At 44.2% G+C, this 27,685-nt stretch overlaps 1 protein-coding gene across 1 annotated transcript; it reads left to right on the forward strand.

The window, feature by feature from the left end:
- Nucleotides 1-1,620: 1,620 nt before the first annotated feature.
- Nucleotides 1,621-27,291, forward strand: LOC130111661 (immunoglobulin-like domain-containing receptor 2). The gene is made up of 9 exons (XM_056278913.1): nucleotides 1,621-1,721; nucleotides 7,426-7,803; nucleotides 12,221-12,340; nucleotides 21,221-21,367; nucleotides 22,123-22,290; nucleotides 22,449-22,577; nucleotides 23,251-23,596; nucleotides 23,762-24,503; nucleotides 25,742-27,291. Exons 1-9 carry the CDS (start codon nucleotides 1,664-1,666, stop codon nucleotides 25,775-25,777), a joined length of 2,124 nt encoding a protein of 707 aa, XP_056134888.1. The 5' UTR covers nucleotides 1,621-1,663; the 3' UTR covers nucleotides 25,778-27,291.
- The last annotated feature ends 394 nt before the right edge of the window (nucleotides 27,292-27,685 follow it).

The raw sequence follows: 27,685 nt of genomic DNA on the forward strand, positions 1-27,685 counted from the left end.
TTTTTGGCGTGTTTTAGAACTATCTTTGTAATTTTAGGATTTAGCATTTCCCTGACCACAGATACGGTAGAGTCTTCAGTGAAATCTTATCAAATGTGCCTACCTGCTGCCCAGTTAGGCTCATTGCACCAGATATCGCGAGAAAAAAGAGCAGCTTGTTACAACACAAGCCCTAAAACGAGAAATCGCCCCCTTTCCCTTCTTAAAATCTCAATTTTAAATGGGTTATCAACCCGTTACTAGATTCCCCCTTACAGTAGCACATTTCATTTAATGTTGCATTTGTTCTTTTCAGGTCTCCAAAGTTTTTCATGTTAATGACCTAATAAACCTATAGGTATCAGGTTTCTGTCGGTGAACGTTGTGTCCATATGACCTGATTCAACTTTCTTGGATTATTGAGCATGCATAAAGATATGTTTACAAGTGTGTTTATTCAGGATTTGTGATCTGAATTTATTATTTGTTTATCTCGTTTATATTTTATTACTATTTATTTATTGATTATTAACTATTTCAATTATTATACATTGTTTTAGTTTCCTTGTTTTATTTTCCTCATATGCAACTCCTTTTGCTTTTATATTTCCTTCCCAAAATTGTTTAACTTTTAAACTGTTTCTAAATTGTTTTTAATCTTTGTTTGCTTACCTTTTTTCTGTCTTGTAAAGCACTTCGTAACTTTGTTTTGAAGAGCGCAATATAAAGTTATCATTATCTTCATCATCATCATCATCATCATTATTATTATTATGCCAATTGCCCTCATCTGATTAGATTTTACCAGAGTGTTTCTGTTAAACATACAGATATGTTATTGCTGATACTCTACATGGAGAGGTAAACGAACCAATCATGTCGATAAAAAATCTTGTACATTCTGTCAGTGTACTGAACTCAACCAGTCTTTCAGTCGATTCCCTATTAGCCTATAATATATACTATTTAAATAGTCGTATGTTGCCCATTTTGTTCTTGCATAGCTTATATTATAGCTGATGGAAGTGGGCTGTAACATTAGCTTGGCTGTGTCGGAATATGAGAGAGAGAGAGAGAGAGAGAGAGAGAGAGAGAGAGAGAGAGAGAGAGAGAGAGAGAGAGAGAGAGAGAGAGAGAGAGAGAGAGAGAGAGAGAGCGTCCACTAATTATTTTTTTTTAGTCTTCCAATATCAGTTTTCTCTGGTTGGTGTACCACTCGGTAAGATCGTCTGTTTCACTTTTCTGTCAAGTGAAAACCTGATTGTTTTGGCATTGTTTAAGTAAGTAAAAGCTTAACTTTAGGGTAGCGATAAGCAAATCATGGTCCCCTGGTCAAGAATGCGACAGACGGCAGGTGCACTCTTCTTTTCTTCTTTTTTGTTTAATCAACCGTCGATGATCCTTAAAAAGAAAAGAACAAACAGTGTTGGATATGTTGTAGAGGTTATTGGCGGTGATGCTCCACTTGCCCCTCTCCCGCCCCTTGTTCCCCTCAGTCCCTTCACCCAGCAGCAGCTAGCCAGCCCCATTGTTCTCCCGAGTACCGCAAACGCGATAGGCGCCTCCCCCTCGCCAAGCGCTGTCCCGTTATGTGCTAACCATCCGGAGTTACTTTCCAAGGATGAGACGAGAGGGAACAACGCGAGACAAATACTGCGATGGAGCTGCCCTGCAGGTCTGCCGTATGATTTCGAAGATGTTCTCGTTGCTGAGGCGGTGGATTCCCATTCTTTGCCTGGCTGGTAGGTAGCGCCGAGCGCCGAGTGGCAGCAGCAATCCTTCAGACTATCCGGCGGACTATTCACCCTGCCGAGCGTAACAGGTTGTTGTCGCTGGCGCTGAATGTTGGAGAGGAGTTTGCAGTTCAGATAAAACACGACTGATCCTCGTAGATGCTGTTTGTAATATTAACGAATTTAGACCATATATGTCTTTCTTTTTTTCTTTTTTTTTTTGGCTCTGCTCAAACCCGCACATGGATTTGAGATAAAAGTAAAAGTAGGGGGAGAATGTCATTTTGGACACATATAAAGGACTCTATTATACATCCAGATTATGAACTGCTATGAGCTGTAGCCGACTATTACATTGTATTCAGTCATGTGTGAATGATTGTGGGTTGTGGATTAGGGCAATGGGTTTGGAGTGTGTGTGTGTGTGTGTGTGTGTGTGTTGGGGGGGGGTCTTTCAACCTACCTCAAAACACAAAAAGTCTATCATGTGTTCAACCAAACAGCAGTTACCCGATGAAGAAAATAACCTCATAGTCATAATCAACATCATAGACACGTTTTTGCATAAAGTGCAGTGTATTAATGGCCATAGTAGGTCAAAGGCCAGTTTGCATAAGTCATTCATTGCTCGGTAATAAAAAGCTCCACTTTCTGGGAAAAATAAGAACCCTCCTCCCTTTAGCAGGCTGACTACAGCCCTGCTATTACAGACCTCTCCAGACCTCTCTCTTCTCCAGCCTTAGTAATGTTTGTCTATATCAAATACTATGGCATTTATGCCTTCACCCTCTCCCCCTCTCTGTTTCTCTTGTGGAGGTGACCTCCTTAGAGAAGTAATAAGGGCTGGATTCCCTGAGGCCTGTGGGCCAACTTTCTGTTTTGCTCAGTTCCACTTTAGGAATGCATGTTTACAGTCTGCAAGATATCTCGCTGTCTTCCCATCTTACTGGCTGACTGATTTCTATTTTTATCTTTAGCTGACAGATGAAAGGAATACACTGCCAATCTCCCAATAACAATAACGATAATAATAATGATAGTAGGGCTTTTCATTAGTGAAATACAGCTCAAAGTGCTTCACACCAGAAGGAAGCAGATGATTTACAATAATAAAAAGCAGGAGAGGAAATTGAATTAAAAGGCAGTTCAGAGTTGCAGCAATACAGAATGAAAGTTAATTGGAGCAGCTGAGTAATGATCAAGTAAAAAGGTAGTACAAATTAGAGGATAAAAGGTGGTTTTGATTAGAAAGATGTGATTGGAGGCTTCGCTTGAAGATGCCCGCTGAACCTGCCTCTGATTTGTTTAGGCAACTTAGTCCATGGTTTAGGGGTATAGTTGAAGAAAGCTGCATCATTTTAGTCTTCCTCTATACAATAAAGGCCTAGTTATAGTTTCTCCACAGTAACTGACATTTCTGCATAATTGTGTGTTTAATAACCAGACAGAAAAGCTTGTGCCCCAACTGAAAGAGATCCTTTGCACTCGACCTTGCTTGCTTGGTACTTTGTGTTTTTGCAAAAACCTTGAAGTTATTTGCCACAAGGCTATAACTTTCAATGAAGCACACCCTGCATAATTAAAAGAAAACAATTGTCTTTCAACAGGCCTGGTCTGGATTAAGTGTAGCGACCCCCTCACATCCCTCATTCTGTGTTCACTGGTCCAGTTCAGAACATACAGTTCATTTGCACCTCCCACTAGAGAAATATACACACACACACACACACACACACACACACACACACACACACACACACACACACACACACACACACACACACACACAAACACACACACACACACACACATACACACACGACAGACACAGATGGTTTTGGGTGTGTGTGGGGTTGGGCGGTGTGACTCACATGGTCACCTCTTGAGTGTGTGTTGAGGTTAAAGTGCAAAGCTCCAGTTCCTGGTCATCATGTGACCGTGAACCCTGTGGATTCAGTCGCTCCAAAACAACCTCAGATCACCCCCAGCTCAACGAAACTGATGTGTCTGTAAACACAGATTCAACACAGTCCCCTTTTTTCATGATTGGTATATTGAGTATTCTCAACCAACCAATCAAAGCACTTATATGCAGTCATTGTAACCAAAGACTAAAATGTGAGAGGTAATCTTGAAGAATTTGCACACCTAAGTAAATTCATTTGACCGAGTCGCAGCAAAATTACAAGGGTGAAAAACGGTCTTGATCTCAGGAAAGTTCATAAAAAGTGCTGCCCGGTCACTGCCATGCAGTCTTGACTGGTGGCAGACTGGATGGAGAGATCAACCAGAGTTGTCAGGTAGTTTTTACAGCAGGCTATAAGAGAAACAGCTGACTCCCTGTCCTCCCAGACCTTGACTCAGCACCAGAGGCATTGCTACTGTATGTGTTGCTGTCTGCTGGAATTTTCTCTTAATCCCCACCACTACACTCCAGTTATTATTGGCTCACGAACCTGACTGGAAATGTTATGTTACAGTACGTCCAAGTTAAACATGGTCTGCAAACTAGAATCTAAATCCAAACGTTATCTGTTGTGATGCTTCTCATACAACTTCCCTTATGTAACAAAAAAATTGTGATTAAAAAGCATATTCTTTCTGTCACATCTGGAGGAGCTGTCACAGTCCTGTGGGTCTGTAAAATTTCTCAGATTGAGTTTTATGAATGTAAGGAATGTGATTCCAGTCTAATCTGTCCTTTAACTAACTTTTCTTTTATCCCCCCCCCCCCTTGTATCTGGCCAACTACCCCACTCTTCCGAGCTGTCCCGGTCACTGTTCCACCCCCTCTGCTGATCAAGAGAGGGCTGCACACTACCACCTGCCTCCTCCGATACATGTGGAGTCACCAGCCGCTTCTTGTCACCTGACAGTGAGGAGTTTTGCCAGGGGGACGTAGCACGTGGAAGGATCACACTATTCCCCCCAGGTCCCCCTCCCCCCTGAACAGGCGCCCCGACCAACCAGAGGAGGTGCTAGTGTGGCGACTAGGACACATACCCACACCCGGCTTCCCACCCGCAGACACAGCCAATTGCGTCTGTAGCGACGCCCGACCAAGCCGGAGGTAACATAGGGATTCGAACCGCCGATCCCCATGTTGGTAGGCAACTGAGTAGACCACCACGCCACCCAGATGCCCTAACTAGCTTTTTCTTTTCTTTTCCTTACCTTTTCTGACCTCGTCAACACGCTTGCCCTAACAAGGACACGTTGTTGTAGATGTGAAGGAGAATTGTCGTGTGACTTTTCTGTGAAAACAACAACATGGGATCATTGTCTTGAGATTGTAATTGCAAGTAAGCCTAGTATTGAGTGCACATTTGATTGTGATATATTATTTACCTAATTCCCTGATTGGGTGCTTCACATTGACATTGTGAAAGAGATGCTTATGCGCAGAGCCATGGTTAGCTGGTCTGAATCATGTTTTTAGTTAACCAACAACCCAGAAAAACAAGCTGACACAGCAGAAACACTTCAAAATATTTATCAAAACACCGGTTTGTTTGAGCATGTTAAAGGTGACACAGGTGTGCTCAAATTTGTTGGCACCCTTACAGCTTGTTGAAATAATGCTTCATTTCTCCTGAAAAGTGAGGAAATTAAATAAGCTATTTTGTCATTCATACTTGCATGCCTTTAGTATTTCATAGAATAAATAAAGCAAGGAAGCTGTGAAAAGAGATGAATTATTGCTTATTCAGCAAGGATATTCTAAAAATGGCCTGGACACATCTGGTGGTACCCCTTAGAAAATATAATAAATAATTGTATTATAGTGATATTTCAAACTAATTAGTTTCTTTAATTAGTATCACACATGTCTCCAATCTTGTAATTAGCCATTCAGCCTATTTAAATGGAGAAAAGTAGGTACTGTGCTGTTTGGTATCATTGTGTGCAACATACTGAACATGAACCAGAGAAAGCAAAAGATGGAGTTGTCTGAGGAGATCAGAAAGAAAATAGTAGACAAGCATGGTAAAGGCTACAAGACCATCTCCAAGCAGCTTGATGTTCCTGTGACAACAGTTGCAAATATTATTAAGACATTTAAGGTCCGTGGAACTGTAGCCAACCTCCCTGGGCACAGCCGCAAGAGGAAAATTGAACCTAGATTATACAGAGAGATGGTGTGAATGGGAGAAAAAGAACCAAGGATAACTGCCAACGAGATACAAGCTGAACTCCAAGGTGGCAGTGCGTCAGTTTCTGATCGCACTATCGGTCGCTTTTTGAGTGAAAATGGGCTCCATGGAAGAAGATCCAGGAGGACTCCACAAGAAAAAACATAAAAAGGCCAGACTGGAATTTACTAAAATGCATATTGACAAGCCAAAAACCTTCTGGGAGAATGTCCTTAGTACAGATGAGTCAAAACTGGAGCTTTTTGGCAAGTCTCATCAGCTCTATGTTCACAGACAAAAAATGAACATGTGAAACATGGAGGAGTCTCAGTTTTGTTTTGGCCTGCTTTGTTGCGCCTGGCACAGGGTGCCTTGAATCTGTGCAGGGCACAATGAAATCTCAAAACTGTGAAGGCATTCTGGAGTGAAACATACTGCCTGGTGTCAGAAAGCTCTGTCTCAGTTGCAAGTCATGGGTCTTCCAACAGGATAATGATCCAAAAAAGCATAGCTAAAAGCCCCCAGGAATGGAAAAGAACAAAACACTGGACTAGTCTGAAGTGGCCTTCTATGAGTCCTGATCTGAATCCTATCAAACATCTATGGAAAGAGCTGAAACTTGCAGTCTGGAGAAAGCACCCATCAAACCTGAAACAGCAGGAGCAGATTGTTCAGGAAGCTTGGGCCAAAACACATGCTAACAGGTGCAGAAGTCTCATTGAGAGCTACAGAAAATAGTTGATAGCAGTGATTGCCTCTAAATGTTGTGCAACAAAATATTAGATTAAGTCCCATCATTTTTTTTCCATGCATTTTCATTTGTTTTATTATTTACAATATTATGTTGAATAAGAAAATCAAAAGCAAAATCTGATTTCTATGAAATATAGAATGAACAATGGTGGATGCCAATTTCTTTTGTAAGTTTCAAGTTATTTCAGAGAAAATTGTGCATTCTTCATTTTTTGTGGAAGGGTATCAACAAATATGTCATGCCATTTTAGAATATCTTATGGAATAAGCAGTAATTCATTTCTTTTCACATCCTCTTTGCTTTATTATATGACATACCAAAGGCATGCAAGTATGCAGGACAAAATGGCTTTAAATTTAATCACTTTTCAGGGGGAATGAACCATTATTTCAATGAGCTGTAAGGGTGCCAACAAATCTGAGCGCGTCTGTACACCATGTCTTACTTGCACCTCTGTCGATGGCATTTCTGTGAAATACTACCCTGAATGAAACCGCATGGGCAATACCAAGTGATAGAATATGAGGGAGAGACTATAACAAAATAGAGAAAGGCATGCAGAAAAAAATGCATTCTTGCAATTTTCTTACCAATAATTATTATAAGGTTAAATGAAAAATGCAAAACCTTTAACATCTTACAACAGCAACTACTTTTTAGATGCACTCACAAACATTTCTGAGGGGTTGCAACCCCACCCCAAATTTGCTCAGATGGTGCAGCTTAATGTGAGACAAAATGTAAGGTTGTGCGTGTGATAGAAGCAAGGTTCATGTGGTGCTTGGCATCTAAAAACATCTCTCTACCCTGGTGTCCTTTTTTCCAGGTGTCCTCCCCCCTTGCTGTTCTGGAGTTCAGGTCTATGTGAGAGATGAGAAGAGGTTTGTGGTGTTATTCCAGTCTGTGGTGCTGCCATGCCACTACTCCAGTGTGTCCACACAGACCCCTGTGGTGCAGTGGGTCTATAAGTCCTACTGCCGTGACCGCACTCGAGATTCGTTCAGCGTGGGTGGAAGCGGAGGCCTCGGTGGCGGTCTTGGCGGTGTAACTGGAGGGGCCGGAGGAGGGTACGAGACTGGAACAACATCAGCCTACCTTGACTGCTCCGACAGTGGCCGGACAGTCCGCACCGTTGCCTCAATATCTGGTTCCTCGGTCACATTGTCGGAGTATTACAAGAACAGAGACATCTCCATCATCAACAGTAAGACTACTGCAGGAATGCTTTCACTGTTGCCTGTCTTTCACTTAATGTGTAATTTGTATGTTCTGCAGAAGTTTTTTTTTCCACATCATATTCATACTATGACACAGCCTCCTAAAATTGCTTTTTTTGCCAGCAAGTTACCATCCAGCCAAAAGCAGAGATACTCACTGACCACTGACAAACTGAATGTAGAGATAGCCATATCCTGACAGGCAAGCGATAACCTCGCCAGCTAAGTTTAGTCTTGTGAGTTAAAGCTGAAATCCGTGATTTCCTCAGTCTGTCCCTCCCTCTCGTAAAGAGGACTGCAAACAAGATGCAGCAGCCATTGGTGCTTGTGTGCCGTCAGCTTGGCAGTTGGCTGCTCGCCCTTGTAAAAATAGTATCCTCATACCAAAGCTAACATGGGCAATCTAATGTATTACAAACTACACTCACCGGCCACTTTATTAGGCACACCTGTCCAACTGCTCATTAACGCAAATTTCTAATCAGCCAATCACATGGCAGCAACTCAACGCATTTAGGCATGTAGACATGGTCAAGACAATCTGCTGCAGTTCAAACCGAGCATCAGAATGGGGAAGAAAGGTGATTTAAGTGACTTTGAACGTGGCATGGTTGTTGGTGCCAGACGGGCTGGTCTGAGTATTTCAGAAACTGCTGATCTACTGGGATTTTCACGCACAACCATCTCTAGGGTTTACAGAGAATGGTCCGAAAAAGAGAAAATATCCAGTGAGCGGCAGTTCTATGGGCGAAAATGCCTTGTTGATGCCAGAGGTCAGAGGAGAATGGCCAGACTGGTTCGAGCTGATAGAAAGGCAACAGTAACTCAAATAACCACTCATTACAACCGAGGTATGCAGAAGAGCATCTCTGAACGCACAACACGTCGAACCTTGAGGCAGATGGGCTACAGCAGCAGAAGACCACACCGGGTGCCACTCCTGTCAGCTAAGAACAGGAAACTGAGGCTACAGTTCGCACAGGCTCACCAAAATTGGACAATAGAAGATTGGAAAAACGTTGCCTGGTCTGATGAGTCTCGATTTCTGCTGCGACATTCGGATGGTAGGGTCAGAATTTGGCGTCAACAACATGAAAGCATGGATCCATCCTGTATCAACAGTTCAGGCTGGTGGTGGTGGTGTAATCGTGTGGGGGATATTTTCTTGGCACACTTTGGGCCCCTTAGTACCAATTGAGCATCGTGTCAACGCCACAGCCTACCTGAGTATTGTTTCTGACCATGTCCATCCCTTTATGACCACAGTGTTCCCATCTTCTGATGGCTACTTCCAGCAGGATAACGCGCCATGTCATAAATCTCGAATCATCTCAGACTGGTTTCTTGAACATGACAATGAGTTCACTGTACTCAAATGGCCTCCACAGTCACCAGATCTCAATCCAATAGAGCACCTTTGGGATGTGGTGGACCGGGAGATTTGCATCATGGATGTGCAGCCGACAAATCTGCAGCAACTGCGTGATGCTATCATGTCAATATGGACCAAACTCTCTGAGGAATGTTTCCAGTACCTTGTTGAATCTATGCCACGAAGGATTAAGGTAGTTCTGAAGGCAAAAGGGGGTCCAACCCGGTACTAGCAAGGTGTACCTAATAAAGTGGCCAGTGAGTGTATATCCAACTATAAGAGAACATAGTGGTACTGTAATATTGATTTGTAAAACTGATAGATCCGTTGTCCAACAGAAGCATCCCCACATCGGCATCGCATTTCAGTCCTTTTTCCTGTGAGTGAGAACGTTTTTTCTGTTGCACCAGTGTTCATCCTACCCAGACAAAATGTCAACAGCGGTACATGGAGAGTGTCTCCAACCACAGTAAAGATGCCAGTTAGTTTTATGTAAACTGATACTGTGGTCCAGATGGATAAAATAATGGAGAAAAGGCTCGGGTTTCAGCTTTAATAAACTGATGGGATTTTGTCAAGATTTGAAAAGTAATGGTGAGTCTTACCCATTATAATAGGTTCTTAATTGGATGTTTTCTTTATTCCAAAAGTTGCCCTATAAGTATTATAAAAGACAGCAAATCAGTGATATGATATATATTATGATAACTTTCTATATTGTTGTGATAAGTTCTCATCAAATATATATAGTCAAACATATCATGATATCTTATCTAATGCATAAGTTATGGTCAGTGTTAACAATGAACCATAAGCCTCTTGAATGACCCCAACATTGGCTTGAATAGCTGTGGCTGTGGCTAGGCAATTCATGTACTGTTTTCCCTATACATTTTATTCTTAAACTTGGAAGGCTAAACAATGGTATTTGTCAATTTTAGTGTAAAAATAAAGGGACGGCTACAAAATCTGGTTTGAGAATTGACGCATGTTTTGTTACATACTGGACTAGTGGCACCTTAGTTGTACTGCATGTATAGCAGATTCAGACTACTAGCCTCACTGGCTGGTAGCCAAAACCCATCAGTTTCATCCTATTCATTAAACCCTTTTCCCACTGGCCAAAAAACCCGCAAAAAACCTGCTAATGTCCGCCTTTGATCATTGTGAAAAGGCGGATGTTAGCGCGTTTTTTGGCCAGTGGATAATTGTGTTGCAATGCATTGCATATACCTGGTGGAAGAGTTGATAGTGCAACCTATGGAATTCATATTTATAGTATGCTGCTGTCCTGCAGTTCAAACTCTCACTGTACTGCTCACTTACATTTGCATTACCGACATCCAAGACTAATTTAAGAGGCGCCAGTGTGTGTGTGTGTGTGTGTGTGTGTGTGTGTGTGTGTGTGTGTGTGTGTGTGTGTGTGTGTGTGTGTGTGTGTGTGTGTGTGTGTGTGTGAAACACAGAGAGGTAGCCTTGTTGGGTCTCAGATTTATGAAGCCATAACTCTGGGTGAAGAATCAGTCTTCTCCTCAATGGCCCGAACACACAGACAAAGGAGACTTTTTTTTAAGTTGTCTTCTCCTTCATCTTGCTCTTTCTCTCTCTCCCTCTCTCTCTCTCTCTCTCTCTCTCTCTCTCTCTCTCTCTCTCTCTCTCTCTCTCTCTCTCTCTCTCTCTCTCTCTCTCTCGCTCTCTGTCTCTGATGTTCTTCAATGTCTCCCTTTAACTTTTGCTCTCTAGATCTGTGCACATTCCATCACTTGCTTTTTTTCCTCTCTCTGATGTGATTTGATTTAATGGTTTTCCCTTACTTTACTTCTTTTGAGTTTCTCCCCTTCCCTCTCCGCCCCCTGTGTCATGTGAGGTCGGTTCATAGTGAAGGTCACCTCTTATGATTGGCTCAGCAGCTAAGCTCTGAATGTGCACATTTCAGTGGGCTGCCTCTTACCTATTGTAACTAAGTCCTGTAATATAGAAGGATGCAAACAAACTGAAAAGGAACAAAAATAGCTTAGATTATGCTGCACGGAGAACTTTTGTTTGCTAAGATTGTGCCTTTTGTCTATAAATACTGTCAAGGTGTGGGGGTAATAATTCACCTCACTGTCAGTTTAGTAAAGGAGGACTGTTCACTGGTTATTTATCACAGTTTTGCAGTTTAAACAGATTGTCTCTCCTCCCCCATTCTTGGCAAACAGGAAAAGGAAGCATGCAAAGGCTTCATTGTACACCACATTTCCTGTGAGCTGAAGTGAATTTACATGTCTGACCACCTGACAATGGAGTAAGAGGTCTGGCCTAGTGTTTAAGTTTTGTATTGGTCAAACTATATTTAAATTGCTCGGATGGCTTCAAGAGTAAGTGTGAGTTGTCCTCTTTCCAGTTGAGTAGTAGAAAATACACATGAACGGGTCCGCAGTGGTGTAGCGGTCTAAGCATCGGCTTTGGGTCGATGCCGTTGCCCACTGGGGACTGGGGTTCGCGCCCCGGTCTTGTCAGATCCGACTATGGCCGGACTTGATGAAGCAGCGATCATTTGGCTATGCTGTCTTCGGGAGGGGGACGGAGTCGGCTTGTGTTCGTCACGCGAATGTGTCTCTGTATGTGTCGGAAAAACAGTGGTTCGGCCTGGAGTCGCCTTGTCATGAAAGTGGGGAGGCGTCTCCTTCGAGACTGCCAGCCGGAGAGATGCAGTTGGCGAACACATGCAGTATGAGGGTGGGTGTTTGAATTAAAATAGGGATCGATTGGCCACTAAATTGGGAGGAAAATCAGAAATACATTTAAAAAGAAAATACACATGAACAGTGCTAGCAGGCTATCCCTCAACCGGTCCCCTACTCAAAACACTAGCATTGCATTAGTTCTCACTCCGCCACCACCTCCTCTGCTCATCCCCATCCATTCTTCTTCCACAGAGGCAGATAGGCTCCAGCAATCTGACACTGAGGTGTAAAAGGATCAGTAACTGTAAATGCAAATGTAAAAGGAGATTTTCTTTATCTGTCTTCTCCTCACCACCCATGCAGAGGCAGACCTGCGTGTAGGAGAGGTGCAGTGGGGAGACAGTGGAATCTACATCTGTAAAGTGGTCATAGCTGATGATTTGGAAGGAGAAAATGAAGCCCCCGTGGAGCTCCTGGTGCTAGGTAAGATTTGCATTTAATGTTTACATTTTCCTAATTAGCTGGGCACTTTTAGCGAAAGTGACTTTACAAGAAAGGTAGCAATAAACAAATATTTGTTTACATGCCGACCTACAGGCATCAGGGTGCTGAAACATAATCACATTATAGTCAAGAATGTATGTCACATCAGGGTGTCCAGGTAGTGCGATGGTCTATTCCGTTGCCTACCAACACGGGGATCACCGGTTCAAATCCCTGTGTTACCTCCGGCTTGGTCGGGCGTCCCTACAGACACAATTGGCCGTGTCTGCGGGTGGGAAGCCAGATGCGGGTATGTGTCCTGGTCACTGCACTAGCACCTCCTCTGGTCTGTCGGGGCACCTTTTGGGGGGGGGGGGACTGGGGGGAATAGCGTGATCCTCCCACGCGCTATGTCCCCCTGGCGAAACTCCTCAATGTCAGGTGGAAAGAAGCGGCTGGTGACTCCACATGTATCAGAGGAGGCATGTGGTAGTCTGCAGCCCTCCCCAGATCTTCAGAGGGGGTGGAGCAACAACCAGGACAGCTCAGAAGGGTGGAGTAATTGGCCAGATACAACTGGGGAGAAAAAGGGGGAAAATTCCAACAAAAAAAAAGAATGTATGTCACATCAGGTGTAATTTGTTTAAGTGTGCAACAAGTAGCTCACTGATAGTGATGCTGATAATGCAAATGTAATTAGCTGGACAATGCCATAAATCAGCATTGCAGTCATGCTTAGTGCCATCGATGGATTAAGGTAGGCCTGGAAAAGAGAATTTTTGAAGCCTTTCTTGAATGAAGTCAGACAGTCTGCAACCATGATGGAAGTTAGGTGTACATTCAACCATTTTGGGGCCAGGTGAGAGAAAAGTCTGGCCCTAGATTCCTGCTCTTTTGAAGTGGGTATAAACAGTATCCTTCCAGAGGAAGAACAAAGGGGTCGAGCCAGAGTAAACATGTTAATATGGGTTTGCAGGTAAGTCAGTGCTGTTCTTGAAGCTGCCCAGAGAGCCAGCATGAACATTTAGATGTAATTTTCTTTCTGACATTTGTCAGCTGTAAGTACATTTTGTTATAAAAGGAGAAAAACAGTTTCATATCTCTTGCACAATCCACTGTAGAAACACACACACACACACACACACACACACACACACACACACACACACACACACAAAACTGGACACCCCTATGTTTGCAGAGATGCTTGTTATGTAACATGCCCTTTTCAAGCTAACCTATTAATCACTGGAGACAAAACTGGCTCATCAATTTTGCTGATTTATAGGAATCAGTGGCAGCGCCTGGACATTCTTTTTCATGCTAACAGTGTATCTATAGGAGCTGTAGTAATGGTTATACCTCGTAACACATGCGTTCTAATGAAATATTACAGTTTCTTCTACAGAATAAGAATGACGTTTGTGGAAGTCGTGCTTGTACACACACACGCGCGCGCGTACAAGCATGACTTCCCTCACTCCCTTGTTGGACTAGCATTTGTAGTGAGCTGTTTCTTTACAATGAATGGTTACTTGTCTGTGTGCAGTTATAAGCATCGCCATAGCAATGGCTGAGAGGCCATGTGGCTCTTGGCACTGTGATTCACTCTGAGGCACGACTTTGTCTGGCTGATACTTAGCGAGGCATGTGTACATATAGTAAACACACCTACATGTACATATACAGTATATGTAATAAGAGTATCTACTGGCCAGAGAGTTATAAGTATATTTCGTCAGGCAGGAGCAGAGGATTGCGTTCATCCCACTTCCACCATAGAATACTGCTACAACAGGCATAAAGATAATTAAAGCCGTCATACACATAATTAATAAGTGCATTATATGACCCAGAGGATACTGCCAGCAAATTAAGTTCACTGTTATTTTCCCTTAAAATTTGACTTTAAGAGTATGCTCTTTTCAATTACTCTTAAACCAGCGGGGGGAAAACGTGTTTAGGGATCATCAGCCCTAAATTTTCTGTTAAGGGCGTAGCTCACATGGCATACGAGCCACTTCTGTTTCCATGACAACTGCTTGGGCCAGAGGGAACGGCTCAGGGGTCCTTTGTGTCAAGCTAACAGGTTCGCAGAGAGGAAGACGTCGAAGATTTAGTGGCATTGGAGATGGGACAGATGCAGATGGAGGAGTGGATATTGTTCATGGGAATTAATTGGGGTGTGACTGAGATGAGGGGAGATGAGATGAGATGAGATGAGATGAGAGACGGGAACTGAATGACAGGAAATTAAGGAAGGCGGTGAGAGACAGTCTGGCATGGAAAAGAGGTTCAGGAGGTTCTCATAGGAAGGCTGGTGGACCTTTAAGTCCAGATTGGCTGCTTTGTGTGTGTGTGTGTGTGTGTGTGTGTGTGTGTGTGTGTGTGTGTGTGCGTGTGCGTGTGCGTGTGCGTGTGCGTGTGCGTGTGTGTTCAAATTGTGCGTTTTAGCCTGTATTTTGAAGAACCATAAAAAGCAGTGCCTTTCCTTGTCTGAATTCTAATATATGCAGTAGTTAATGTAGGATCTGGGAGTCATATAGGTAGGTAACCAAGCCTACACAGAGATAGTAAGAACTGTGAGAAATGTATTTTCCCACAGGTGAGCTGATGGCACCCCTATGGCTCACTAAACAGGGTAAATCGAGCACAACCAATATATTTGTAAATAAATCTGGGTGAATTACCAGCCTGCAGGCAGAAGGGGAGGTTGTGATTGAGCAACACCCACATTCATGAGCTGTTTTCAGTGATGTTAGTGGGAGGTAGGCAAAGGACTGATGGTAACACATTAGAATATAAAAGGATACCCACAACGTACAAACATGCAAAATGCTTTCTGATGATAACTACCCAAGGCTGTTTGAATGACTTGTATTTCTGTTTGTGCACATGCATTACTCCATACAATTACAGCACACATGACATTTGCATTAATGGATCAATTCAGCAGATTTCAGTATACTTAATAGTTTGCTTTGTGTTCCTAAAGCCAACAAACATGTTAAGTCAACCAGAATCATACTGATTGAGGTATCTGCGCTTTCATCCTGTGTCAGGCCAAGGTAGTCAAGTTTGCTTAATTTTTTCTGTTTTTTGTTGCTATTCAAGCTTCCCAGCCAGAGAAAGCTCTGATTTAAGTTACAATCCCGAGGAAGTGCATGCAAAATAATGGTCTTTTTCGATACTTATTTTCGTATCAGATTTTCTCATCTCCTGTACAGCAGATGGTGTATTCGGTCTTTACCGTAACTGAACAAAGTAGGCAGTTTGCTGTAAGTAAGCTAGCAGATATGCCAAGCTTACAAAAGACCTTTACTGCAACACTGGTGGTGAAAAATGTGCTGAAACTATACTGGCACTGGCAACCATGTTTTATTTCAAATACCTCTTTGGGATTTGGAGCGCTCAAGCACCACTGTAGTAATCACAAGTCACCTTAGGTGTCAGTAAATTAACAAAACCTATCTTCAGGATTGTAACTTTAAGATTACTTTTCTCTTGTCTCACCTCCTTCACTTTATACTGTTACACAGTGTCACATGCTGTTTATCCACTGTCATATCTGAATGCTTATTCTCTCTCAATGATTCCTACAAAGACACATAAGCTTCTGTGCATATCCTATCACCAGCTTGTGTATCACTGCTTTATATCCATCTCACATCCTGTTAGCATCTACAGAAGTGTGGGTAAGTGTAGTTGTTCCAAGAGGTGTTTTTCTTTTCCTTTTTAAACATCTGTTTTCCGCTTCCGGTGTGGGAAGATGGTGGCGCGAACTCAAGTTTACAGCAGCCTCACCCAGTGCTGGTGTGGGAAGATGGGGGTGCGAACTTACATTTGCGGCGGCCTCACCCTGTACCGTCCATGCAGTGTCCTTGTCCATGTCTGTGTCAAAGTTGTCTTCGTTTGATGGCTGAGAGAGCTGGCACTGTATCGGCTGGGAGAGCTTGGTCTGCTGCATCCTGTGGGCCCAGGGACTGTGGCCCTGCCTGGAGCTGCACCCGAAGAGGAAGCACCGAGGGCAGTCTGACAGGATGCGAAAGCGGGGCAGGCTAAGCTAACTGCTTGCCCATGCAGACCGGCAGTTCCGATAACACCAAGGGCGGTCTGGCAATGGCCTAGCCTACCATTGACTGTGTTTTTGGTGTCGTTGTGTGGAGTGTGGGGAGGTGTGTCGAAGGTGTCTGGCTGGGAGAGCTAGCATTGGATCAGCTGGGGGAGCCTGGTCTGCTGCGTCCGGTGGGCCCAAAGATCAGGCCCTGCCCGGAGCTGTGCCTGAAGAGGAAACACCGAGGGCAGTCTGACAGAACACGGAAGTGGGGCAGGCTAAGCTAACTGCTAGCCCATGCAGGCCGGCAGTTCCGACAGTCATCCTGGCTGACGTTCGCTCTCTTGGACAGTTATTTTTTTATTTTTATATGTTGGATGTATGTGTTTTTGTAGGTTGTTGTTTTTTTTTTAAATTTTTTTTTTGTAGTTTGGATATGTGTTTTTGTCTTTGTGTTGCACTGCTGTGGGCTGGGGGTAAATGATATTTCATTTAATTTAATGCATGAAATGCATGAAATGAAATGCCATTTGTTCCTGTTTCCTGTTGACCTCGCATAGGTCACGCTCCTTTGAATCAGTGTTTTTTGATTGATAAATTAAACATGAGTGTATGAGAGGAAAATGAGAGTAAAGAGCGCAAAAGTTGGGTGTGATGGGATAATTTTCAATGATGTAGGCCATTTTACGAATGTCTCTGGTTTCTCTCTCATAGGGAACTGTTGACTGCAACACCTTGTTGATGATTAGGTTGACGATTAGGAGCTATGTGTGTGAAGAGGGGGTCAGAAAATGCCAGAAATGGTAGCTTTGTAAGCATTCCCCAAATTTATGACCCTCCTATTCAGGACAAAGTGTCAATCCCCTCTTCAAGTGCTGAACCTCTGAATTCAAGAGTGCAAATGCAGTTTGGCTGCTTGGCATGTAACATTGCTTATGGCACCTGCCTGTTAGCAGCACTCATTTATCTAATTTATAATGATTCCTCCACAACAGAGGTCATGTTCCAGTCTGTCCAGATTGCAGACAGGCTGCACACAAAGAACAGATCTCCGTAATATTGAGACAAGTTATAAATGTTCGGTCTGCTAATCAGCAAAGCAACTGATATGAAGACTTTCTGGAACAAGACTAGAACACCCTCTGATGCATGCTGCTGTGTTTGCATCCCATCTCTCTCTCTCTCTGATTTTCTCTGTGTATGTCTGTTTCTCCATTCCTCTTCATGCATGCTGCTGCAGCAGTAACTCTTTGAATCAGTCACTCCGGTGTATTTTAGTCCCGTTCCCTTGCCTCTCGTCTCTTCTCTCGACATCTATGTTCTGTCTCTCTCTAGGTTTCTCAGGTGATCCTGAAGATCTACTGCCAGACTTTGATTTGAAGATTATGCCAGGTAGGGGCATGTCCTCTTCTCGCCTGGCTTCTTCCGTTCACACTAACCCCACCCTACGGCCCTAACACTGTCCAACCAGTTCTACCTACTAACTTCCATCAATGGGCCTGTCCCATCATCTTCACTTGATCCACACTTGAGCGCTTGGGCACTTGGCATGCATTCATGGGTTCATACACTTCGTGTAAGTGTGCGAGTGTGCCCCGTTTCTCTAATAAAACAAGGTGCGAAGCCACTTTATCTGCTCTTAAACTAAGACTGCGGTGAAACAGTATTTGGCTAAATGTATGATCCATGATGATGTTTTGACATCAAGTGCCGAAGTGTTCAAGCGCCGATTAAGTGTGGATAGCAAGTCCAGGTAGTGTGGCGGTATATTCCGTTGCCTACCAACATGGGGATCGCTGGATCAAATCCCCATGTTACCTCCAGCTTGGTGGGGCTTCTCTACAGACACAATTGGCCGTGTCTGCAGGTGGAAAGCCGGATTTGGGTATGTGTCCTGGTTGCTGCATTAGCGCCTCCTCTGGTCGGTCGGGGCACCTGTTCAGGGGGGAAGGGGAACTGGGGGGGAATAGCGGGATCCTCCCACATGCTACATCCCCCTGGCAAAACTCCTCACTGTCAGGTGAAAAGAAGCGACTGGCGACTCCACATGTATCGAAGGAAACATGTGGTAGTCTGCAGCCCTCCCCGGATCAGCAGAGGGGGTGGAGCAGCGACCAGGACAGCTCGGAAGAGTGGGGTAATCGGCCAGATACAATTGGGGAGAAAAAGGGAGGGAAAAATCCTCCCCCAAAAAAAGTGTGGATACCGGGACAGGCCCAGTATACCCAGTATATATACTGATGTAGTAACAGGTGCTCATGATTAAGTTTGTGTGTTGCTCCGACCGACTGGTGGTAGGAGCCGTTGTAAGCAGTTGGAATGCTTCACTCGTGTTACAAATATGTGTTGACCAATGCTTCCTGCTAAGAGGAGTGTGTGTTGGAAAACAGTATTTAGGATGTTCATTTATAATTATCTAGCAATTAACTTTTCATCTCACGCCACGGGGACAGATCCCAGAAAAAAATAAATAAATGGAAGGGATTTTTCTCATTAAAGTCAATGAGTGGATAATAAGGAATGTGGAATCCTAAATGACTGGTGGAATTATGTTGAAATTGCTCCCTCAGTGACATGGTATGATTCATTTGGCTATACTGGTTAGCGTTGGCTTATCTGTAGTGTCAGTGTTGCATTACTGAGAGTCAGCACCCACACTGCTCTGTAATGTCTCTACCACAGTCATGATCAGAATTTGTTTTCTGTGTGTGTGTGTGTGTGTGTGTGTGTGTGTGTGTGTGTGAGAGAGAGAGAGAGAGAGAGAGAGAGAGAAAGAAAGAAAGAGAAAGACTTCGGTGTGTTTGTTAGTGGTTCATCTTATAATGGCTGTAAATGAGATTACAGTACAACCCAAATTGTTGTAACAGCCAAATCTTTGGTCTCGCAGATAACTGTGTAAACTGTTCGTTTCCTTCCTGCTTCATAGTCAGGCTTCCTGTGTGCGTGTGCATGTGCGTGTGTGTGTTTGTGTATGTGCAAGTGTGTGTGCGCATGTGAGTAGGTGCTTAGGAATATTCATGCGAGTGTTCGTGTGTGTGGTCTCAGTTTTACATTGTTGTGGATATCGGACTTCTCCCTCCTCTTCCCACCATGTGCCCTTTGAGACGACTCCAGGTTAATCCACTGTACTGTAGGCCATTTCAATAAATACATTTCTCTTTACAATTATCATACTATTACACATATCCCAATGATGACAAATTGACCACATTTTTAAGGCATTAGCATAGCATAGCATAGCATCCGTTAACATTCCTATTATGAAGCAGCTTTGGTTGTTGGGATTATTTATTCGTCAGGTCAGTCCCTTTGTCACCTAAACATAACGTCATTTCCTTCACTCCTCTTTTGCCATAACCTGGAGTTTTAATGCTATGTTGAATTTCTGCCTTCAGTGTTGCATGGACGTTTTTGAATGCTGAGACTTGAGAGGCATGTGGGAATGTCCAACGTAAACAACGAGTAGTTAAGCTAACACTGATTCCTCATTTCAGTAAAAGTCATTGAGATGCAAAGAAAGTTGAGTGGTAAAGAATCACAACTTAATTAATCACTGACCACATTTAGTGCAGCTGTATAGCTGTCAGAAGTGACAGAAATAACACCGGGCTCCTGTGCGTCCGGGTAGCGTTACGGTCTATTCCGTTGCCCACCAACAGGGGGATCGTCGGTTCGGTTCGGAGCTTGGTCCGACGTCCCTACAGACACAATTGGCCGTGTCTGCAGGTGGGAAGCCGGATTTGGGTATGTATCCTGGTCGCTGCACTAGCGCCTCCTCTGGTTGGTCGGGGGTGCCTGTTCGGGGGGGAGGGATAGCATGATCCTCCGACGTGCCATGTTCCCCTGGCAAAACTCCTCACTGTAAGGTGAAAAGAAGCGGCTGGAGACTCCACATGTATCAGAGGAGACATGCGGTAGTCTGCAGCCCTCCCCAGATCGCCAGAGGCTCGGGAGAGCGGGGTAATTGGCTGGATACAATTGGGGAGGGGGGGGGGGGGGATCCACAAAAAAAAATAGCGACAGAAATAACACCGGACTCCCCAAGACCCAATCATATGGACTACTGCAATAATGGTTCCATCAAAGTAGATATATATATATATAGTATATATCTCAAGGTAGTTGGAGGTACTTGAACTAAATGGGAGTAGCTCAATTTATACATTTGATCATATCGTGCCAGACCCCCAAACTCCACCCCATTTGTTTCTGGAAATCTTGCACACATTGCTGGATACTTATGCAAGGGGCCAGGCTTGTGTTGTGATTGGAATTTTTGGTTGTCTGCCATCCAACCACAATGCAAATACAGGGAATTTAAAAAGATGCAGAGAAAGTAAGAAGTAATAAAGATATGAATTTGTATGAATATGGCCAGGAAAAACATAACAGTAACTGTCATGCAGAGTGTGAACACACAATGATTTAAACTCATAACAATTTGATCTTTAGAGTTTGGTATCTGGAAATGCACAGAAAGGCCAACTGCAGCGCCCCTTTTCATGTAACTGTAGCCTTGTTAAAATAAAGGTATCTGCGTTGAAAGGAAAGCAAACTTGGTTTTGGCAGCCAAAATATTTTGATTTGTTTATCATTCTCATTCTCTGTTTCTCTGTATTTCTCTTGTGCACACATCCACACACGTGCGCGCGCACACACACACACACACACACACACACACACACACACACACACACACACACACACACAAACAACCAGATAAACACACCGTGTCCCGTTTGGTACAGCACTATCTTGAGTTTTTGTGTGTGTATTTATGTTACTGATGTCCATGTGTGTTTGTGCATGTGTGTGTTTGTTCCCAGAGTGGGTGTTTGTTGCAGCTGTGGCTCTGGGCATTGTATTGTTCCTGTTGCTGGTGGGGGTGTGTTGGTGCCAGTGCTGCCCTCACTCATGCTGCTGCTACGTCAGCTGCTGGTGCTGCCCAGACACCTGCTGCTGCCCCAGGCACTGTGAGTATGAGTAGACACACACACACACACACACACACACACACACACATATATATATATATTTATATATATATATATATATATATATATATATATATACATATGTACACACACACACACACACACACACACACACACAAACCACTCATACCATACCCAAAAATGAATTTCTTCCCAATTATTCTACATGAATGATATCTAAATGTTATGCTTGTTTTTTTGGGGTTTTGTTTTGTTTTTTGTTTGGGTTTTTTTTTTCTCTCCAATTGTATCTGGCCAATTACCCCACTCTTCCGAGCCATCCAGGTCACTGCTCCACCCCCTCTGCCAATCCGGGGAAGGCTGCAGACTACCACATGCCTCTTCCGATACATGTGGAGTCGCCAGCCGCCTCTTTTCACCTGACATCGAGGCGTTTCGCAAGGGGGACGTAGCACATGGGAGGATCATGATATTCCCCCAGTTCCCCCTCCCCCCTGAACAGGTGCTCCGACCGACCAGAGAAGGTGCTAGTGCAGTGATCAGGACACATACCCACATCCGGCTTCCCACCCGCAGACATGGCCATTTGTGTCTGTTGGGATGCACAACCAAGCCGGAGGTAACACAGACGGATTCAAACCAGCCATCACCGTGTTGGTAGGCAATGGAATAGACCGCCACGCCACCCGGACGTCCCATCCTTGTCTTTCTAATGTGATAGTATTCAATTCCAGTGCTTTTTAAATAACTCCTCTGTGTGCTTCTCTGTCTAGTGTATGAGGCAGGTAAAGGTATAAAGACAGGCACCAACACCCCTCAGATGGCTGCCTACCCTCCATATTTTGTCTCTGGTGTCCCGACCATGGTTCCCATTGCTCCCCCTTCCCTGGTTGACAAGATGTCTCCCATCCCCCCATCTGACAGCAGTCTTCTTGCTACAGGTGAGGTCTTAGAGAGTGTGGGTGAGTGGCTGTGAGTTTATCAAGAACAAACACAAGAAACGTGCACACACACACACACACACACACACACACACACACACACAAAGACAGACACAAATGTGTTCCTCCATGCTGACAAGTTAAGTGTGTGTCTCCAGTGCCAATGCATGGAGTCAGGGTTCCTTACCGCGTGCCCTCATCCCAGGAGCAGGACTCTCTGAGGGTACTACAGTATGTAGAGAAACAGCTGGCTCACTTCAACCCTGCCAGGTCCAACAGTCACCAGTGTAAGCTGAATAAACCAGTCCTGTGGCTCCTCTCTGAAAATGCTTTCAAAATAATCATAGCATGCTGTTCTACGTACACTAGCAACTCCAGCATGCTACTCTCTCTGTACTGTAATACATGCACCACCAATAAAATGCCCCTTTTTTCTGTCCTCAGGCTTCCAAAATCTAGTCTTGGCATGCCTTTCTGCACTCATACATTCTTTTAATGTTATTAAATTGTAGGTGTTCATTCTGTATGTGCTTGCCTTCATACCTATCCAAGCATGTTTTCGGCATATCTTATAGCAGGGATAGGCAACATGGTCCAGAAAGGTCTGCTGTGGGTGCAGGTCTTAGTTCCAACCAAGCAGTTACACACCTGATTCTATTAGTCAACCAATAGTCTTTGCTAAGGACCTTGATTTTTAGACTCAGATGTGTAACTCCTTGATTTGAACAAAGACCTGCATCTACACCGGACCTTTCTGGACCATGTTGCCTATCCCTGCCTTATAGTGTACATAGACCTTGTCTCTGATTCCATTCTTTTTTATAGATTCTCTGTTGTTTAATTATCACCCTTTTGATTCCATTCCTTCATCTGTGCCAAAAGTGGATTTTTATATTTCACTGATTGCTTACTGCAGCTGCAGCATTCATTCATTCATATGGGTGGGTGTTCCCTGTGTAGCCTGCAGCCTGTCAGAGTTAAGCTCTCTCCATGAGGGAGAAACTGGCTTCCGCCAAACTTACAAGAATGTCCAGAAGAAGGCTCTGCCTGCCATCCCTGACCATGAACCCCAGCCTGAACCCCAGCGCTACCGTGACAACCACAGCGCAGAGCTGCAGCGTTACCGTGATGATGCCCCTTCCCCACAACGCTATCGTGACGGCCCTGATTCTGAGCCCCAGCGTTATCGTGGTGAGCCACATTCTCCACGGCGTCACAGTGATGACCCACCATCATCCTCTCAGATGCGCAGGTCCACCCGGAGCCAACACTCACGCACCCAGAGCCAGGAAGACCAACACAACAGGTAGGATATACATGAATACACATAGACACACACACACACACACACACACACAGATACACACACACACACACAAAACGGCTCTTTCCCTTCCTCTTTCTTCTCCAATCTCTCGGCTCCTGTCTCCCGGTTGTGATCTTTTCCACTTCTATATGTGGACTTTTGTAGGTGGAACCCACGTTCAGAGCACCTCCAAAGGAAGACTTTCCAAATGGCTGGCTGGACCGGCTCCTTGGAGGAGTTGGAGGAGTGTGCTGTGTCTTATAGGCGGAGGGATGGCAGAGGGGTGGAGAAAAGAGAAGAAGATAGGGGGGACTATGAGTTGGAGCTTCGGGAGTTCAGCCGGTACCCTTCCTATCAGGATGGACCACCACAGCGTTATCACAATGGTGACATTGATCACCATGATGATAGTGACCACGAGGATCATCCCAGACGAGACAACAAAAACGGACGCCACATAAGTCCACTTCCCTCACCTACAAAGAGGCGAGGCACTTGGGATAGTGAACGCCCTGTGCCTCCTCTTCCACGTGTCAGCCCACTCTCCTCTTCCAATCAAGAGAATTACGACAGCACCTTCCTAAACAACCTGTTGGAGCGCAAGGCAAAGTTAAGAGGAGTAGGCCAGGGGAGAAGTGGGACCCGGGGTGAAGAAGATTCAGACACACCTTCTAAGGGCAGCTCTAAAAAGAACAGCGGGGAATCTAGCCGCCATCATAGCCGCTCACCTAGCAATAGGCTTGAGGCGGGGGAGGGAGATTCATTGCCTCCATACTCTGACACTCAACGAAGCAGAACTGACAAACCCTCTCCGCGGCCACCCCCTTCGTACAACCGCCCGTCTCAAGCTCCCGCCCAAACAATGACCAGTCGCAGAGAGGAACCTAAAGACAAGTCGCGGAAAGTGGTGAGTTACAGCTAAAGCCATAGACTGATAGATAAAAAAAATTGTTGGCTCATCTTTTCATAAGGATTACGCTGACGGACAGGTCAAAAGCAGTGTGCAGCACCGATGCAACAATTGTCATAGCTCTACACCTTAAATGAGAAGATTAGACAGGTTTAGTCGACGCTGTGTAGTTTGTACAGTTGAGCTTTTGACTTTTCATACTGCAAACAAGTGAGCAGCACTGAAACGGCAGATATTTCTAGTCCCTTCTTACTAAGCTATGATGAGTATCATATTGGCCAGTGCAATTCAGATGTGACTAATCTTATACTGCAGCGTTTAAAAGGTACGTAGGCTTAAGTGTTGTTGTTGTACCTTTGACAGGTCAGGTTCAGATGCTACCAGAATGAAAACTAGGTAGAATATTCTGCTATGTATCCCATCAATTCCTCATAACACTAAATATCCTCCTCTGTTCTCTCTTCTCCTGCCATACCTGGGCCAAAGGATTATTCAACCTCATAGATTTCCCCCTCAAAACTAATTGATTTAACAAAGACAGTTCAGTGGATCCCGGTGCTCTCGGCAAACAAACGCGAACCTGCAAATAATTTGATGAAAAGTTGAAAAACAATTTGTCCAGGCAGCGTAGTGGTCTATTCCATTGCCTACCAATATGGGGCTCGCCGGATTGAATCCCCGTGTTACCTCCGGCTTGGTCAGGCATCCCTACAGACACAGTTGGCCGTGTCTGCAGGTATGAAGCCGGATGTGGGGCTGTGTCCTGGTTGCTGCACTAGCGCCTCCTCTGGTCGGTCAGGGCACCTGTTTGGGGGGGAGAGGGAACTGGGGGGGAATAGCGTGATCCTCCCACGCGCTACGTCCCCCTAGCAAAATTCCTCACTGTCAGGTGAAAAGAAGCGGCTGGAGACTCCACATGTATCGGAGGAGGCATGTGGTAGTCTGCAGCCCTCCCCGGATCGGCAGAGGGTTGTAGCAACAACCAGGATGGGTCGAAAGAGTGGGGTAATTGGGGAGCAACAATTGGGGAGGAAAAAAAAGGGGGGAAATGGGGGGGGGGGGAAAGAAATACAATTTGTCCCAGGTTATTCTTCCTCCCTCCCCCTAACTGAAGTCGGGCTAACACCAACCTTCTCTTGACCGTCTCACCCAACTAAAGAAGTTGTTTGCATTATTCCTTATGCCGTGTGATGTTGCTCAGATCTCTCATATACAAACACACTTCTCCTTACCAGAACACCCTTCTCAGCCGAGATTCTCTTATCGTCTGATGGACCAAAAGCCAGCATGACCAGAGCCATGCAGCACATAGCACTCAGCCCTCCTGACAACTTCATGACAGCTTCATGTCCAGAGAATGAGAGAACGGCTGTTGGAGCACATCCAGAGGGTGGATTACATCAACCTTGGAAAGCACATCTGAAAAATGCTACTTTCCAATGGGTGCAGAAGCCAAGCTGGATCAGTGCTGATGAATGGAGGAGTTGACAGCGCCATGTAGACTGATGCAGGGCTTTCTCTCTCGGTGACAATGGTGAAGGATGAAGTCATTGTTGCTGGGTTTCTGTCACCAGCTGCTCCAAATAGCTAAGCGACGTCAGACTAATATTGAACTAATGTTGGGATTCCAACCGGACCGCTGCTCATTGCAGAAGACCACAAGTCATCCCTAGTCCCTTTTGGCATATATCTCTGATCCAGGGAGACACCCCATACATTCCCATCATAATGAGTCCATTCATTTGCACTTCATGAGACAACCACATTTATCAGTCCCAGTTGTGAAACAGTAAGTGTATGACAAAAACACCATTATTGTAAGGGACCTAGTTTCAGTCCCATAATACGCAGATGCAGTTGTGCAGTGTACATCCTGCAGTTGGATGTAAAGAATGAAGCACCGAAGTCAGTCAATAAGCATTTGGAAAAACATGTATGATGGATATTGACATCAATATTGATGTTATCTATGGAGGGAAGGGTGACATTTGCACACACTAACTGTTCTCCTAAAGGGACAAAGCCTAATTGAACTTTGAAAGATGTAAATTTAAACAGCGATGAATGGACATTTAAAAGATTTTGTACTTTTGGTATGATGTCATTTATGTCGATTTGGCTTATTTATGTATGCTGTGTATGTGTTATAGTTCACAATCTTTATGATTTGTAAATGATTGTTTGTCAAAGCACATTTGAATGACTGTGGACATAAGGTTGAGTGTTTACTTTGATTAATTTGACCTTTTCTTATCACTGCTGTGTCAACCGAACTTACAATGTTATCTAACACACACACACACACACACACACACACACACACATTACTGATGACATCATTTTGTGTACAGTGTCATTTGTGTCGTTTCTTGACGTGTCTTGTTTTAGCGAGCCTTTAAGCAAGGCTAATTATCAAAGTGACAGCTTTGGTTTTCTTCTCTTATCGTTGTATAGTGTTTTCTGTGTGTGAGAAAGAGAGAGAGAGAGATGACTCGTTGGTTTTCTGTCAGCAAGACAATGTGTCATTGAGCGTGACTCATCACCCGCGGTGTCTTTGTCCATTGTTCTAATCACTGACTGTCTGTTCTTAAAATACAACTAGGTAAAAAAAAAAAAAAATTCAAAACATGCGGCACATACTCACTCGTGCACGGGACGTTTTGTCACTGCCTTAAATAATTTCCCTCATAATTCAGTCTTTTTTCTTTTTGTAACAATCACCATCTATTCATAATGGATTCATTAAACGTGTGGAGATCCAGTACAGCATAATGCAGACTTTTCACCAGCAGTGTTTTGCATCCTTTCAACAGATAATATAGTAGATAAATGTATTATTATTATTATTGGCTCCTTCAGCTCACCTGTTTTTAACTCCTGGATTGAAGAGATGGGGACACGTAGTGATGGGTTTGGATGGTTGATAATACAACTGCAAAAAAAGAATCACTGTTGAATCGTGTGTGGGTATGTCTGTGTGTGTGTGTAGGTGTGTGTGGGTGTGTGTGTGTGTGTGAACTGCATATCTGTGTATGAGTGTGGTGTGCATGTGAGTTCACACATTTGGTTTCAGGGAAGGGGTTGGCTGAGTGACCGCTCACACCCCTGGAATATGTCAGGAATGTAGTAAAGCAACTCCCTCCTGGGCTTTCAGAGGCATCAAGGAGGGGAAATATTAT

This window comes from Lampris incognitus, chromosome 4, assembly GCF_029633865.1.
Source record: "Lampris incognitus isolate fLamInc1 chromosome 4, fLamInc1.hap2, whole genome shotgun sequence".
NCBI lineage: Eukaryota > Metazoa > Chordata > Actinopteri > Lampriformes > Lampridae > Lampris > Lampris incognitus.

What these genes read in the sequence shown, in the direction of transcription:
- LOC130111661 (XM_056278913.1), top strand. Translation starts at nt 1,664, where the DNA reads ATGATTTCGAAGATGTTCTCGTTGCTGAGGCGGTGGATTCCCATTCTT. An exon ending in CAGGAAGACCAACACAACAG is followed by an intron (nt 23,597 to 23,761) that starts GTAGGATATACA and finishes GGACTTTTGTAG; the next exon opens with GTGGAACCCACGTTCAGAGC. An exon ending in AAGACAAGTCGCGGAAAGTG is followed by an intron (nt 24,504 to 25,741) that starts GTGAGTTACAGC and finishes TCTCCTTACCAG; the next exon opens with AACACCCTTCTCAGCCGAGA.